Source organism: Cricetulus griseus, chromosome 2 (genome assembly GCF_003668045.3).
Source record: "Cricetulus griseus strain 17A/GY chromosome 2, alternate assembly CriGri-PICRH-1.0, whole genome shotgun sequence".
Classification (NCBI taxonomy): domain Eukaryota; kingdom Metazoa; phylum Chordata; class Mammalia; order Rodentia; family Cricetidae; genus Cricetulus; species Cricetulus griseus.
The window spans coordinates 232,932,330-232,949,562 of NC_048595.1; the positions used below are offsets into that span (position 1 = coordinate 232,932,330).

General features: G+C 43.1%; 1 protein-coding gene across 4 annotated transcripts in view; it reads left to right on the forward strand.

The window, feature by feature from the left end:
* The window catches only part of Znf236 (zinc finger protein 236), an 82,096-nt gene that overhangs the window by 48,495 nt on the left and 16,368 nt on the right, over window positions 1-17,233 (forward strand). For 3 of the 4 annotated variants that reach the window (XM_027403698.2, XM_035440303.1, XM_035440304.1), the window contains 12 exons: window positions 159-412; window positions 1,806-1,907; window positions 2,377-2,528; window positions 4,251-4,354; window positions 4,804-4,955; window positions 5,837-6,049; window positions 7,523-7,805; window positions 8,534-8,637; window positions 10,965-11,330; window positions 11,980-12,125; window positions 12,221-12,461; window positions 13,129-13,311. In XM_027403698.2, the coding sequence (XP_027259499.1) occupies window positions 159-412; window positions 1,806-1,907; window positions 2,377-2,528; window positions 4,251-4,354; window positions 4,804-4,955; window positions 5,837-6,049; window positions 7,523-7,805; window positions 8,534-8,637; window positions 10,965-11,330; window positions 11,980-12,125; window positions 12,221-12,461; window positions 13,129-13,311 (2,300 nt within the window). The remainder of the gene's footprint in view (window positions 1-158; window positions 413-1,805; window positions 1,908-2,376; window positions 2,529-4,250; window positions 4,355-4,803; window positions 4,956-5,836; window positions 6,050-7,522; window positions 7,806-8,533; window positions 8,638-10,964; window positions 11,331-11,979; window positions 12,126-12,220; window positions 12,462-13,128; window positions 13,312-17,233) is intronic. The other variant, XM_027403699.2, reaches the window with a different exon arrangement.

A 17,233-nucleotide genomic window follows, 5' to 3' on the forward strand; every position in this document is an offset into this window, starting at 1 on the left:
GAATTGTAAAGTAGGCAACTTTTAGCTAGATTCACACCATGACTTCAAAATGAAATAATTGAAGAATAAAAATGTTATTTTAGCAAGTAACATCTTTCACAGATGTATCTATACTGTTGATAGTGCCTACTTTATGAATTGTTGCTGCTTTTCCAAAGATATGAACTAGCCCAGCAGCTTCAGCAACATCAGGAGGCTTCCTCCATGGATGACAGCACTGTGGACCAGCAAGGCATGCAAGTGTCAGCTTCCATGCCTGTGGAGATTGAAAGTGCAGAACTGCAGCAGACCCCAGACACCGTGGCAGCAGACCCCGAGGCTATACTGGAGCTGGGGCCACAACATGTGGTAGGCACGGAAGATGAGGAACTCGGACAGCAGTTGGCAGATCAGCCTTTGGAAGCCGACGAAGGTACTACTCCATGAGCTTTAGGTTTTCTAATGATCCCAGTGAAGTCTTGTGGTCCATAGACCAGTGTAATCCCTGATGTCTTCCTTTTGGTGCTGGGGATGATATGCGGAGCCTTGTAGCAGTCTGTGGCTGATCCAGGTCCGCTATCCAGCTTGCCCTTTTAAAATCACAGTTTGTACTAAGCATGTGTATATGCAGCTGTGATGTTAGGTCTTTAGTATTGTCCTTTACATTCTTTAACTGAGCATCAGCTGCTCAATTTTATTAGTTTATTTTAGGGACTTGGTGATTTTTGTTTTTTTCTGATATGGGTCAGGGTTGTCTGTTTTAAACACAAAGCAATCTGACTTCTTGGTGGCAATTTTTTTTCTCCCCAAGATAGGATTTCTCTGTAGCTTTGGAGGCTGTCCTGGGACTTGTTTTGTAGACTGGGCTGGCCTCGGATTCACAGAGATCCACCTGTCTCTGCCTCCTGAGTACTGGGATTAAAGGCATGTGCCACGAACACCTGGCATTAGTGGCAAATTTTTAAATTACTTGAAATTTTAGGCCTACAGAAAAACTTACTGTCCATATTTTGTTGTAAGTTCTTCCAATTTTTTCTAAACAAATGTGTCAGCATGGCCTTCTGTCTGCCTGTCTGTCCAAATTCAGCTTATTCATGGCTTATAGAAATAGAATCTTCTATGTAATTTTTATAAACTTTTGATATATTGTCAACATTTTTCCTTTTAGCTGTGTTCATTAGTATTCTGTGACAAGGACTCCATGTAAATTCCCAGACTAGTGAGTCACCAGTCACAGTGAGACAGGCAGTGCTGGTCAGCAGACAGTGCCAGCTGAGCCTCCTCAGTGTGCTCATTGTGATTGGTACTCTGCTGCCCAGCAAGCCCTCATCTTACCAGGTATTAACAGACCATCTCCTGGCCCATTTTCCAGTTTTTTTTTTTTTTAATATTTTATTTATTTATTATGTATACAACATTCTGCTTCCATGTATATCTGCACACCAGAAGAGGGCACCAGATCTCATTATAGATGGTTGTGAGCCACCATGTGGTTGCTGGGAATTGAACTCAGGACCTCTGGAAGAGCAGCCACTGCTCTTAACCTCTGAGTCATCTCTCCAGCTCCCCATTTATAGTTTTGTTCTGGGTGTTCTATAATGTATTTAGTCTGTTGGCAGGATTGTACACTTTTGTCCCCAAGGATGCCTGAGTTTTACATAATTACTAAGTGTAGCTACATTTCAGAATATTTCAATATGTGTATAACTTTAGAACAAAAAATATTACCTTCCTCTTTTGTTTTCAAAATGAGTGGGCTAAATTTTGAAAATTCACAGCTGGGAAATGACTCTACACAGATTGTACTTCTTTCTCTTTGCCCTTAGATGGGTTTACAGCTCCTCAAGACCCTCTCCCAGGACACATGGACCAGTTTGAAGAACAGACTACTCCACAGCAGTCTTTTGAGTCTGCAGGACTTTCACAAGGTCAGTGTAAATTTCAGTGAGTTTTCAAACCATCTGACCTGTACTGGGTTTAGTTTGCAAAAGTTAGGGTATTTCTTGAGGACTTCTGTAAAATTTTGTGGTTTAAACCCAATAATTGCATGCATTTATGTTTTCTTTATATAATATTTTGTAATCTCCTCATCTCCTAAAAAATGACTTTTACAGTCATTCTATGCAGGGTTTCCATCTCAGAGAAGGTGATGGGTTGGAATGAAGATCTGGTGGGAACTCGTTTTCATGACTGGAGTATAAAGCCCATGTCTCAAGGAAATGGACTGGGCACAACATCCTGCCTATTAGCTTACAACTTTGAGCTGCTAAAACACCACCCTAATCTTGCTTCTCATTCAGGAAGCGGACATTGCCTAAATGTCCTTTCTTTGTAAATTACTTTTACCTTTGTATAATTACCATGTCTTGTAGAGCTCCCGTACCTCATTTGTTTCAGGTTTCACGGTGACTGACACGTACAGTCAGCAGGCTCCGTTCCCACCTGTGCAGCAGCTGCAGGATTCCAGCACACTTGAGTCCCAGGCCTTGTCGACGAGTTTCCACCAGCAAAACTTACTGCAGGTCCCCAGCTCTGATGCCATTAATGTGGTGAGTATGTGCAGGAGGGCTGAAGAGCTCCCCACTCAGCAGATAGCTTTCTGTCTGGTGCTGTAGTCATGTCAAATGCACTTGCTTCTCATGGCAGACTTAGGTCTGGTACACTCCGGTTAGCTCATGTGAGGCAGCATATGCAATCCACAGAACCAGCTTTATTCTTAGGACATCTTAACTTTACCTCATCTGGTTGACGCCATGAGCAGCTTTGCCATTTTGACTGAAAGGCAGGAATTTACTAGTGTGCTGTATAAGAAGTTGAAGAATGTTGCTTTAGGCACAAAATGTATTTTTGTTTGTGGAACCATAAATGTTAGAAGGAAAATAAAATTAATGTTGACATGTAAAAACAAATATATAAAACATTTCTTTAAGTAATAGGTTTCCTTATAACATTTCCATTCTTAATTAAATTTTTTTCCGAGTACTCAGATTAGAGACACTGTTTGAGTTTTGTTTTCTTTTTCAAGGTTTTAAATAGTGTTGAAAATGACAGACAAGTCAATAGATCTCTCTTTAAAAATCCACTGATGTTAGTAGTAGCTCTGGGAAGTCAGGCACTTTCTTTGAGGTTGAAACCACATAGTTTTTAGCGGGTGATGACTCTGCTTTGGAGAAGAAGCTGTGTAGTAGCTGAGCTTTACTGCACGTTCCTCTGAGTAGAGCTGCCTGCCTAGTGCAGGTGATGTAGCAAGATGGGACTTCGTCTGATTTGGTCATGGAAGTTGGGTGAAGAAGTAAGAAAGGACCTTGTTTCCATTGCTTTGCAAGGGAGTTTATATCTACACTTCAGTCATCAGATGGCCTTCCTTTCCCTGGGCCTCTTGAGACACGAGAGAAGTCTTACTGTTCACAGAAAGTAGCACACTTATTCACATCAGTGTGTTACTTTCTACTGCTCTGACAACATACCTCAGGTGACCAACTTAAAAGCAGGAAAGGGTTATTTTGCTTCATAATTTCAGAAATTTGGTCTATGAATTACTATCTCTGCTGCTTTGGGGCCTGTGGCATAGCAGAAAGTCATCCTGGGGGCACATTGGTGCAGACAAATGCTTACCTTGTGGCATCTGGGGGAGAGGGGGGAAAGTTGGGGGTTCCAATTTCTCCTACAAGGGCATGCCCTTAATAACAATATTCTCAAAGTATGTCCTCCCCACGAAGGTTCTACTAGTCCCCCATAGTCCCCACAGATTTACAGTTAGTCATTTAAAATATTATAGGGAGTCTAAGATCACTCTTCATAGGTAGTAGAGTCAAGCTGATGAAAGAGTAGTCTCTTATTAAGATAAATCATGTTTATGCTTTGCACTGAAGTGGGTTATTAGTCAGGCATGAGTTCCATATCTATAATTCCAACTCTTGAGAGGCTGCACTAGGAGGGTCATGAGTTTGATCAACATAGCACACTCCAGGCTAGCCTTGGCTAACAAGACTTAGACTACCTCGAACAACCTGTGAATAAATCGCTTAATGGAAAGTAAATACAAACTTAATCCTGTCTGTGTCAGTCGCTTACACTTTCTCTGTTTCATGCTGTTGCAATGGACTACTTGTGTTTTTTTTTGATGGAAAGTAGATATAAACTTAATCCTGTCTGTGTCAATAGTTTACACTTTCTCTGTGTCAGGCTGTTTTTTTTTCTTTGATTATTGAGCCATCTTATATTATTTATAGAGAGTCATTATTCTTGGTTTATATTTCTGGTCATTTTAGGCAACTCGTTTGCTTCCAGAGTCATCTCAAGAGGATCTAGACCTACAAACACAGCGTGCACAATTCCTGGAGGACAGCGAGGACCAGGGCAGGCGCTCTTACAGGTAATCACTGTGAGACCCATATCCCGATTGCTGCTGGCCGACTGGACACTTGGCAGCAAATGGTTATGTGCTCTGCAGCTCAGTTTTTTCAGACTGGAAAGTAGGTTTCATCATCACCCCAGTTTATCAAGGATCCTGAACGTCCTTCTTGAATAATGATTAAATCGTCTCCTGGGGAGTTACAGCATTTACCAATTTCAAAATAATACATTTAAGATTACAAATATCCTGTACAGAACTTGATCCAACAATTAATGTCCTCACCTCTGCTTTGTACTGCCTGCTCTGTGCTTTGAGTATGGAACAGTGCTGTGGTTTAGCCAAGAACACCGACCAACTTGGTGAGCATGCTAAAGCTACTTTGCTCCCCTCTATTGCCAGGTGTCCAGCTACTCAGCAGTCATACTCTTGAGTGAACAGGGCCTGAGTTCTCTGTGTTTTGTTTCTAGATGTGACTATTGCAACAAAGGCTTCAAGAAGTCCAGCCACTTGAAGCAGCATGTGCGCTCACACACGGGGGAGAAACCTTACAAGTGCAAACTCTGTGGGCGTGGTTTTGTCTCCTCTGGCGTCCTCAAGTCTCATGAGAAGACACACACAGGTTACTGTCTGTCTCCTGTAGACTAAATGGTCTTTAGTGGTCATGTTCTTTCACTTAGTACAGTGCACTGTTCAAGGTTCATCAGTGTTATAGCATGTATTAGTACTATGATTTTATGGCCCATAGTATTTCATTAGACAGATAAATCAAGCTTAATTTACCTATTTATCAGTTCTACTATTTGACTTCTGTGTGAATAATTCTATATGGAGATGGCTTTACTTGTCCACCAAGGAACACGATTGCTGGGCCATAAGAATAACCCTTTTTAGGGTTGGGGATGGTTCTGAGGATAATGATTTTTGGAGAAACTTGCTTAGTATGTGTAAAGCCCTGGGTTCAAAATACTGCAAAACCAAGCTGACCTGTAGACTTTTGAGTTGAGTCAAACTTTTCCATGTCTACCAGTGAATGTTGAAGGTCCTGATAAGTAGTACACAGGGAGTACTGTTCTGGAGGCAGGGAGAGCCAGTCCATTGAGGGAAGGCAGGGTCAGGCTAGGCGCTTCTGAGGCTCTGTTCCATCAGAAAGGGACTGTAATGCTGAACTTCATCAGAAGTGAGGCCATGAGAGGCTTCAGAGGCCCTCCTGAGTCTAACTAATAAACTCTGTGCTGTGGCTGCACTGCTACAGCTGAGATGTCAAAGATGGGGACAGAGCAGTCTAGGTTTGTTGTGAGCAGCCTTTTCTCAGGGCTCTTCATGTAGTAGAGACTATAATCAGACAAGCTTTGTTAGTGTCATGGCTAGCAGTATCCAGTCCAAATCTTAAACTGTAAGCAGGATAACCTCTTCTTGGTACATGTTTGTTAGTCCTTGAATACCTAGGATTTCAAGATGACAAAGAGCACTTCCCTGACTTGCTTTTGTCTTTTGGCATAGGGGTCAAGGCATTCAGCTGCAGCATCTGCAATGCGTCCTTCACCACCAATGGCAGCCTCACGCGGCACATGGCCACACACATGAGCCTGAAGCCTTACAAGTGTCCGTTCTGTGAAGAGGGCTTTCGCACAGCGATTCACTGTAAGAAGCACATGAAGAGACACCAGGCAGTTGCAGCTACAACCTCAGCAGCTGCAGATGCAGAGGGAGGAGGTACTTTCTGTTTGGATTGAAAGGTTACTGGTCAAATTGCCAATTTAGTTATAAGTTACAATTTGGTTTGGATATTGTAGTTTTACAAATTAAGCCTAGTAGCACCTTGAATTTTTAATTTAAGAATGTATGATTGAATGGACATGATGTGCGTGTGCCATGCCACATGTGTGGGGGTCAGAGGTCAGTTGTGGAGCTGATGCTGTCCTTACCCCTTCACATTGACCTCAGGTTGCCAGGCCTGTGCAGCACTTATGTCTGCGTGTGTCTGGGAAGCCCTGAATAATATAGCTATCATTTGTGTGTCTCTGTGGGGTTGTATTTTCTGAATATGAAAGCCTGCATGCCCTTTGAGAACAAACTCAGAGCCTCACTGTGAATGTGCTCAGCTCTCCTGGTCAGCATGCACGGAATTGCATAACTCAGCATGTGCTCCTGCAGCTGCACTCAGCATGCATGTGTGTGGAGTTCTTCTAACTTGGGGGTTGTGCTGCCTTTACAGTGCATTTTTAAATTCCCTCTACCAAAAACTAGTGAGCACAGGTCTGTATCAGATGCTTCTGCGTAGTCGTATTTTATTATGATGTGCTGTGAATGAATGCAGAGCTCATTTTTAATTTCCCCTGAAATTGTAGATCAATATTTGTGAGAATTCCCCCTGGCCAGTGTCCTCAGTGTCATATTGCATTACCTCATTTAATCACATAGACACTGTGTGGTTGGAAAGACTAATCTCATTTGCTACCAAACATTATGCAAGTTAATTTGCCCAACTCCTGTGCCTATGATTCTGGTGCCTATGCTGCTTCTGTTAATTAGATGGTTTCTTTTTGTTAAATTCCACAAGTGAAGCTGGTATGAGAATGTTCATGTTTTATTTCCACAGGTCATACCAGCACACAGCAGTGTTTTAATGAGTGTAGTTGTCACATGGCCTTGTGTGTCTTGTGTTGAAGTGTCCATGCCATTTACAGCCTTTTGCTCAGCACTCAGAGCTGAGATATACTTATGGATTCTTTGCTTTCTTCCTGGGTGTTTACCCCCATATACTTGTGGTCATCTACCCATAAGGTTACAAGTCAGACCATAGGACCCCCTCCTGTGTTATACTAAAATGAGACTAGTATAGATTTCTCTTACAGTTTGAAAAAGTAAGTCTTTACACTTTGCCTAAACCACTTTAAATTACAAAAGCCTTGATTCAGTGTGGCAAAGCAGTTATTCAGTCAGCTTCATCAACAGACAGTCCCGAGGACTTTGGCTTCTGTCCTTTAGCCATCATGGACTCCTGGTCCCTCCTTCACTTGTCAGTTGAGTTCCCATGAGCCCTAACTGGAAAAGCAGCCGTTGACTGTCTGAAATGTGGCTGAATTAAGTTACTACACTAACCTTATGTGCTTCATCTTCCTTTTCTCATGTTGAAACTTGGTTTTTAATGGGGATTTTGGACTTGTTTACCTATGCTTTTAATAGACACGTGTGTGGAGGAAGAAGAAGAAAATTCTGACAGAAGTGCATCAAGAAAGCCTCGTCCTGAGGTGATCACTTTCACAGAAGAAGAGACAGCCCAGCTGGCCAAAATTCAGCCTCAGGAGAGTGCTACAGTGTCCGAGAAGGTCCTGGTGCAGTCAGCTGCAGAGAAGGACCGCATCAGTGAGGTGAAGGACAAGCAAGCAGAGCTGGAGGCGGAGCCCAAGCACGCCAACTGCTGCACGTACTGTCCCAAGAGCTTCAAGAAGCCCAGCGATCTGGTGAGGTGAGGACACTGTCACCTGTATCCAGAGCTCTTGCAGATTTGAAAGTGTACCCCGATGCTTTTCACTCTGCTATGGGAAGTTACCCATGGAGCATGTGCTTCTAAGCTTGCACCACCTTGGTAGTGAGCTTATGTAGAATGGTTCTGAGGAACTCTGTTGCTTATGCCGTTTTCTGTGTGATTGTGATAGAAGTAGAAAATGAACCAACTTAATTGAGGAACCCAGAGTACCAGGCTGTGTCGGGTCTAGGAGACTGGCAGATACATTCTTACAGAGGACTGCCATTCAGTGTGAGAGCACAGAACAAACTATAAAGACTAGCAGATGTCACAGGGCAAGCAGCTGCCTGATGACTGATGTTCAAGATGAGGTGTAGCAGAGTGGTTCAGAATTTGGGACCTGAACGCATAGGAGAAGGTGAGGGTGCTGGGTCTGTATAGGAGCGGAAGAAGCAAGCCGTGCCCAGATGCTGCCATCCAGTGTGTGGGGATTCTAGAGCCAGCAGGTGAGGCTATAGAGCATAAAATGTCACAGAGCTGTGAAGTGCATCATGCGTAGACTGCACTCTTCCTTACACAGTGAAGTTTACAAGTTTTATTTGGCTAGATTTAATCAGAAATAGTAGCATATGATTTTTATTTTCATGATTATAAATTTATGAAGTTGTTTGTAAATATGTATATAGTTGAAAAATGAAACTCCTTAATTAGAAGGGCTTTTTTAATAGGCACGTTAGAATCCATACTGGAGAAAAGCCATATAAGTGTGATGAGTGTGGAAAAAGCTTTACTGTGAAGTCCACGCTAGACTGCCATGTGAAGACTCACACCGGTAAGGACTGATCCCTCATCGCTACAGATTCCTTAGGCTGTATCTGCATGTTTTATGCACAAATGCTTCAGAATTACACAGAACTCAAAATTAGGAACTATGAGAAAATAGATTACAAAGTTGTTTTTTTTTATTATTATTATTATTATTCCTGATGTAAGGAAAATGGTTTAACTCTTAAAGGGAGGGAGGGGTAAAACCTCAGAAATTGAATTATAAATTCCCTGTGTTCTCACTTAAGCTCACTCCTCTTAGTTTCATTGAGATTGGGGTGGTGAGTCTGCTGATTATTGCATCTTTTTATGTGAGGAGAGAATCTTATCCAAGGGAAAATGGTGTCTTGTTTCCTTGGCCTTTTCTTTACCTGACTTGATTTGAAAATCAGTATAACATGAATAATAAAAAACCCAGAGACAGATATTGGGGTTCAAGCTGAAGGTCAGAAAAGCAAAGCAGCCAACCACTAGAGAGCTCTTACCTCTACTAAGGCTAGGGCTATCCTGTCCTCAGTGAGACTGCAGACTGAATACACTGCACTCTGTTTCCATCTTCTTTATAGTCCTCTCTAGTGCTGGGATTAAAGGTGTGCACCAGCACCATCCAGCTTCTATGGCTAACACTAACTAGTGTGGCTGCTGGGATTAAAGGTGTGTGCCACTGCTGCCTGACCTGTATGGCTGACTTGTGTGGCTAGCTTTGCATTCTGATCTCCAGGAAAGCTTTATTTGTTAGATCATAAACAAATATCACCACAAATAAGTTGCGTTCAAAACACAAATCTTTGTCCAGGTGGTGTGCATGTCTTTAAACCCAGCACTTGTTTTGTGTGTGTGTGTGTTGGGGGGGGGGGCAGAAGCAGGCAGATCTTTGTGAGTTTCAGGCCAGCCTGGTCTACAAAATGAGATCCAGGCCTTAGATCATTAGAAAATACAGATATTTACATTACAATTCATAATAGTAATAATAGCAGCATTGCAGTTATATAGTTATGAAGTAGCCAAGAAAAGTTATGATTGGGGTCACTACCTTATGAGGAACTGTATTAAAGAGTTGCAGTGTTAGGAAGGTTGAGAACTGCTGAATTATAAGGCATATTTTCTGAGCCATAGGTACCTTGTGTGTGACCTGAGGCTAATAGTCACATAGCTCCCCATCCCCCAACTCCATTGAGATTTTATTTGTATTGAGAAATAACTACCAGTACTGTGTTTGGTATATAGGAACGTAGGAACTCTTCAGTGAATGTTAGACATCATTACGTGGTCCACGGGGCAGCATCATCAAATTAACCCATATTCCAAAGTTTTCAGTCATGAGTTTGAACAAATAACTACAAATGGAATTTCATATGTTTATGTGAAGTTCTATGATTCTTTCCTGATGGATTATTATTGGCAATTAAACAGGGATAAACTCATTTATGAAGACTTTCTCATATGCAGTTGTCCTGTATTTCATCAGATTCACAGTGTCTCTTTTATGCTAAGAACTTGCTGAGAGTGGAGGGGCTTACTCTGCTCAGCTTGGAAGACCCAGGTCCAGCACACTGTGTCACTAGCTGATGCCCAGTGTGTTCCTTCAGATCAGCATAGCTGTTCCGGGCTATATGGGGTGGGAGTTCAGCTTAGGTTACATAGGTAAGAAAAACTGTTTTCCCCTTTGGAATGACAAGGTGACTTCTGGAGACCCCAGAGCAATGTAGGGTCCCAGACTTACTAATGCCTCTGTGTGTGAGTCTGTCTGATCATCTCAGGTAAAAGGCAGCGCTCCCTTCCTGGGTTTCTGACCCTGTGCTCTTCCAGGGCAGTCATTGTCATTTGTGCCTTTGTGGCTTTTATTATGCAGGTGATGATGAAAAGGACCAGAGGGAAAGTCATGGGATATATAACACCAGGCACTGAGGACGGAGTTCCCCATCACATCCCTCCAAGTGTGATGCTGTCTGTGCTGGCATCTCTCTTTCCAGTTTCACAGAGAGAAAATATACACTGAGATCTTACATAACCTCTGTACAAAAACAAAAAGGACAGGAATGTGGCCCAGGGTTAAGTCTTCTAGAAAGTAAATCAAATATTTGAGTCCTGGTTCCATGGAGTGTAGTGATTTCAGAGTACAAAGCCTCAAAGGGTGTGCAAACACAAACCATGTTGTGGAGAGTGTATGGGTAGATGTCTGCACTTACCCATGTGGTCATAGCGTCTTTGGTTGAGAGCCTAAAGCACCTTGGTCCATGAAACCAGTGCAGTGTGTCCATGCTGCCTGGTGTAGAGTTTCTGTGGGCTCAAGCTGTCACTGATCCCTGCTGACTCTTGCTGGTGCTCTTGTAGGCCAGAAGCTGTTCAGCTGTCATGTCTGCAGCAACGCCTTCTCCACAAAGGGAAGTCTGAAGGTGCACATGCGCCTGCACACAGGGGCGAAGCCTTTCAAGTGTCCTCACTGTGAGCTGCGCTTCCGCACTTCTGGACGAAGGAAGACTCACATGCAGTTTCATTACAAATCAGACTCGAAGAAAGCCAGGAAGCCTGTGGCTCAGAGCTCCTCAGACAGTCTCCAGTCTGTGAGCCTCCTCAGCTCCTCTTCCAATGACCCCAATGTGTTCATTATGAACAACTCAGTTCTAACAGGGCAGTTTGAGCAGAACATGCTGCAGCAAGGGCTGGTGGGTCAGGCTATCCTTCCCGCCTCAGTGTCAGGTAAGAAACCATCATATGCCCCTCTTAGCCGTTCCCAAAGCAAGACAGTCCTCTGAGCCTTTGCTTTGTAAGGCCATGGGGAAAGCTGCTTCCTTTTCCCTGCTTTAAACTTTGTTAAGCTTTTCCTTCAGTGAGTCTCAACACACTCTCTCCCGGTTGGCAGTCTCATGACATTTATAATTTGCAGACACTCACCACTTTGATCTAGTGGAGTTATCCTATTGACACTGGTCACACGATGCTTAAAAAGTATTATGTTTACACCAGTTGGATTTATTTGTGCACTTACCAGTAAGTGCCACAGTTCTGCAGCTATTTGACATCCTGTGGGTCTTTCCCTTCTGTGTCTTTCTACTGTGGGAGTGAGAGCCAGACCTCCACTCAGTGGCTGCAGTTGTGTTTGTTGGTGGGCCAACCAGTCGTCTCTTTCAGCCTGTATTCTGGAGTCTGAAATGGAAAGATTATTTATTTCACCGGGGTTTTCTTAGAAGGCAGATGATATGTCTATTGTATAAATATTTGTATTCCTTAACTAGATATAACAACATGTAAAACTTTTGTGTTCTAAAATCCCTATGGAAAAGTGAGTTCTGTTAGATTTAAAGCATTTATAGCAATTAAGTCCTTTCACTTTTCATTCTCTGACCAGCTGGTGGCGACTTGACAGTGTCTCTGACTGATGGGAGTTTGGCCACCTTGGAAGGGATCCAGTTACAGCTGGCTGCTAATTTGGTTGGACCAAATGTTCAGATTTCTGGAATCGATACCTCCAGCATCAACAATATCACACTGCAGGTTGTTGACTACCATTGGTTTTTTGTGTGTTAACATTGTCTAAATCACTTGGAAGCACAGAATTTTCACTTAAATGTATCTGTGTTGTTTTACAGATTGACCCGAGCATTCTGCAGCAAACACTCCAACAGGGCAACCTGCTTGCTCAGCCAGTCACAGGGGAGCCTGGCACAGGCTCACAGAGCAACTCTCTTCAGACATCAGATAGCACTGTCCCAGCCAGTGTTGTCATCCAGCCCATCTCAGGCCTATCCTTACAGCCCACAGTGACATCTGCCAATCTGACCATTGGCCCGCTCTCAGAACAGGACTCTGTGCTGACCACCAGCGGCAGTGGTAAGAGCCCACTGCTCTTTTCTATAGAAACTGTGTCTTTATTTTGTTGCTCATGGTAACACATTGGGTGTTAGGTAGTGTAGTGCCATTCTTCATCCCTTTGCAAGGCTCACCAAAGAAATAAAAACTCTATAGAGTTTTCTTAGTTTTAATGGTGTACATTCAGCATATGTCCATTTTATTGTACATGGAATTATTTTTCCCTTGTTTTATCATTTCACTTACCCCCTCTTTCTTCCTTGCGCCCTCTCTCCCCCTCTTTCTTCTCTTTCTTTTCTGTGGTACTGGGGAATCAAACACAGGTCCTTGTGAATTCTAGGGCAAGTTTCTTTATTTTAGATAAAGTACTTAGAAGTGACTGATAGTTTACTTTGAGTCTTTGTGTTTTAACAACAGCCCCCCCCCCTTTTTTTTTTTTTTTTTTTGGTTTTTCGAGACAGGGTTTCTCTGTGGGCTTTAGAGGCTTTCCTGGAACTAGCTCTTGTAGACCAGGCTGGTCTCGAACTCACAGAGATCCACCTGCCTCTGCCTCCTGAGTACTGGGATTAGAGGCGTGTGCCACCAATGCCCAGCTTAACAACAGTTCTTTAATTAAGATGCTTTTCACGTAGACCAGGAGAAGTGTGTTTCACTGGAGCTCAGTACTGTTTTGCTTTGTGATGATGAGCAGGGACACAGGACCTCACTCAGGTGATGACTTCACAAGGCCTTGTGTCCACTTCGACGGGCCCCCACGAGATCACCCTGACCATCAACAACTCAAGTCTCAGCCAGGTCCTTGCGCAGGCTGCTGGCCCCACCTCCACATCATCCTCAGGCTCTCCACAGGAGATCACGCTGACAATCTCTGGTTAGTAAGTTCACATTTTAGACGTCTTTTGTCTTCCAGCTTAAGGCCATCTTGTTTGTGTCTCTTCAGCACCCAGTGGCATAAAGACATTGCATTTCATTATGTGACAGGTTCACATCTAGTGAAATCCATTATCAGAAACAAACATGTGTTTCTCACCGGACTGTAGTGCTGATTATTGAGTTAATGTTTAGAGTTGGCCACTTTTGCCGTATGTCTTTGCTTAGTGAAGAGCGGCATGAGAACTTGACTCTTGCTGCTGTTCTGTGCACCACAGAAACATCACTCATCTGAGCTATGCACAAGGACTGTGAAAACCCTTCATGGTGTGCCCTACTCTTGTATCTCTAGAACACTACTGAGGCCATGTAGAAAGCTTTAGGTATGTAGAGCATTGAAAAGATGGTAAATAGGTGGGAAATGCTATTTGGCAATAAAGAGCACCTGACATGGCCAAACCTCCCCGAATGTCAGTCACTGGTTGAAGGTGTCGCTCCTCCCTTGCTGTACATCCCTGTTCCTCAAACTCATCCGATCAGTGTAGCATGGGCCTGGTATGCTTTACCCACGATTCCTTCCTCTGCAGCTTTCATTCCTTCATGTAAACTAAGTCTTTAAAAAATCCAAAAAGCCACCCTATCTCGGAAAAAACAAAAAAACCCAAAAAGCCAAGTTCTTATGTAGCTCAGGCCTGCCTCAAACTCATTGTGTACCAGGAGTGGTGTTAAACCTCTGGTCCTCTGGCCTTTGCCTCCTCAGTGCTGAGAGTTATAAGCATGTATCACTGTGCCTACTGTATTAGTTATTTTTTTGTCATTGTGATAAAACGCCATGATCACGGCAACTTATACAAGGAAAAGTTGATTTGAGTTTATGGTTCCAGATGGAGAGCAATAATGGCAGGTGAGACATAGTAGCAAGCAGCAGGGTCAGAAAACAGTTGAGAGCTGCACAAAGGAAGCAGAAAAGAGTGAACTGGAAGTCCGGTAAGGCTGTAACCTCAAAGTCTGCCCCAATGGCCAGCTTTCTCCAGCAGAAAGAAGGCTCTACAGCCTTCCCAAGTGATCAGTGAAGGAGGGCCCAGCAGATGGTGGGTGGTGCCATTCCTGGACTGCTGGTCCTGGGTTCTATAAGAAAACAGGCTGAGCAAGCCATGTGGAGCAAGCCAGGAAATACCCCTCCATGGCCTCTACATCAGCTCCTTACTCCACTATCCTGCCCAGTTTGAGTTCCTGTTCTGACTTTCTCTGATAACAAACTGTGGTATGGAAGCTAAACTGAATAAGCCTTTTCCTCACCCAGTTGCTTTGGTCATACTGTTTCATCACAGCAATAGTAACCCTAAGTAAGACAGCCCCACTGTTGAAGTTGGCTTATTCAACTGCCTGCCTGGTCATCTGTTCAACCATCTGGTTCTGGACTGGAATACATTTGGTTCAGCTTTTTTCTCACACCTGGAACAACTTGTGTGTATATTTTCAGGGCTGACCATTTGTTATTGGATAATTAATAGGTGTGCTCTTGCCTGTAAAAGACTATTTCTTCAACTTTCAGCATTCTTTTAATTGCCCGAATGGGCTTTGTCCTGTCCATTTTGGCATGCTTTTGTTGTCCTTTTTGAGCTCATGTCTAGGCAGTCATGAGACCTTGAGTGTAGCTTCTGATATACTACTTGTAAATGGAGTTCTTAATTGGTCTAAGTAATAAAACCTGAAGTCAGATATAGGGGGGAATGCTGAGAGATCAGAGAGAAGAAGGAGCAAGCCATGGCCACACCTTACCTCCTTAGGGTCTCAGAAGACAAGAGAGCGAGTTCCTGTTTCTCCTTGCTTATTTCCTGTTTCCCCTCAGCTACCTCACTCCATCTGTCTGTATAGAGCTCTATGGTTAGCTAGTGGCGAACTCCATTCTCTGACCTTCAAACTGATGTTATTTGTACAAGCAAGATATCACCACAATTACTGATAGACACAATCTCAACAGCAAACTGTCTGATCCCCTAGCTCTTATAATCTTTGCACCCCCTCTTCCACAGTGTTCCCTGAGCCTTAGTTGTGGGAGTATTTTGTAGATGAATCCACTGGGGCTGGGCTCTCCACAACTCTGAATTTTGATTGGTTGTAGTTTTCTATGGTCTCTGTCTGTTGCAAAGAGAAGTTTCCCTGATGAGCAGTGAGGAATATGTTTACCTGTGGGTATAGTACAAATGTTTAGATCATTGTTAGGGATTATGCTGGTTTAGTAAAGAGGTAGTTGTAAGTTCTCCTGAAAGATCTATAACCTCATTAGCACTGTGTAGTTTTCTATGTTTCCAGTTCCAGGCATGGTTTCCCTCTTGTTGAGTAGGCCTTAAATCCAATTAGAGAGCTGTTGGCTACATCAGTGTTATTGTGCCATGCCAGTTTTTTGTGATTCCTAGGCATTATAGCTGGGTAAGCAACTGTTGGTTGCTTACCTTTTTTGGAAGCTTTCATGGCACCTTCTGATGGTATCAGCTGACACAGTCTTACAGCAAACTCACCAATCCCCTAACTCTTAGAATCTTTCTGCTGCCCTTCCACAATGTTTCCAGAGCCTCGAAGGAGGCATTGAGGTCAGTGCCAGCTCAGAGCCTCTGTCCTTGTTTCTGAATGAAGTACATGGTGTCTTCAGCAATAAGGACTTACCTTCCACCTCTGTAGGACAACCAAGGGCTATAGCAATATGCTTTGGGAATCCCATGAACAGCCTTTACCAACTACTCAGAAGGCTTCTCATGTCTGGTGTTGAGAGTTTTTTTGGGTGGTCTTTGACTCTTGGAGGGAACATTTTCAGCCTTCAAGAAAAAAAAAAGTTCATTTAAACAACATATGTGTATTTATACATTATTATACATGTATTATATGTATTATAAGGTACATAGTTAATAGTATGATTTCTTATAACTTTTTCAGTCATCCTTATTGTTATTTTACTCTCCCCACTCCTCCTGTATTTATCTCCCTTCCCATCTCTGAAGAGTTCTCCCTTTTGGCCGTGCGTTGGTGACACACACCTTTAATCCCAGCACTCTGGAGGCAGAGGCAGGCAGATCTTTGTGAGTTCAAGGACTGCCTGGTCTACAAAGTATACAGAGAAACTCTGTCTCAAAAGAAAAAGAAAGAAAAAATAAGTCCTCCCTTTTTCCCCATTCCCTGATCAGATCACTTGCACCCTGCTATTTATTCTCTCTGTGGCTCCCCAACCTCCCTACCCTGTCACTGGTCCCTGTTTACTCTCCTGGCTTCTGCAGTTATTCCAGAATATGTGTTCACCTCTGCAGATTTGGAGCTAGGAGGCTCTTATGAAAGAGAACATGAGACATTTGTCTGTCTTGTCTGGGTCACCTCACTCAATATGGTCTTTTCTAGCTTCATCCATTTACCTGCAGCTGAATATATCCAACTGTGCTTGTGAAAAAACATTCTCACTTTCTGTTCCTGGGTGGAAGGACACTGTGGTTGTTTCTGTTTCTTAGACATTGTGAATGAGCAGCAGTGAACATGGGCAAGCAGATGTCTGTGTGTATGCCAAGAGTGGTATGGCTGGGTAATACGGTAAATTTATTTTTAGCTTTTTGAGAATTCCCCACTCTGATTTCTAGAGTGGCTAAACCAGTTTGTAATGTAAACCAGTTGGCTAAACCACCAACAATGAAGAGGGTTCCCTTTTTTGTATACCCTGACCAATATTTTCTGTTGGTTGCTTTGTTGATCTTTGCCATTCTGACTGTGGTAAGATGAAATCTCAAAGTTGTTTTGATTTTCATCTCTAATTGCTAGGAATAGTGAATATATTTTGGGATGTTTCTTAGCTACCCCTTCCCCTTTTGGGAGCTCTGCTCAGGTACCAGGCCATAGATCATTTTTTAAACTCATTTTTTAGTTCTTTATATATTCTGAAT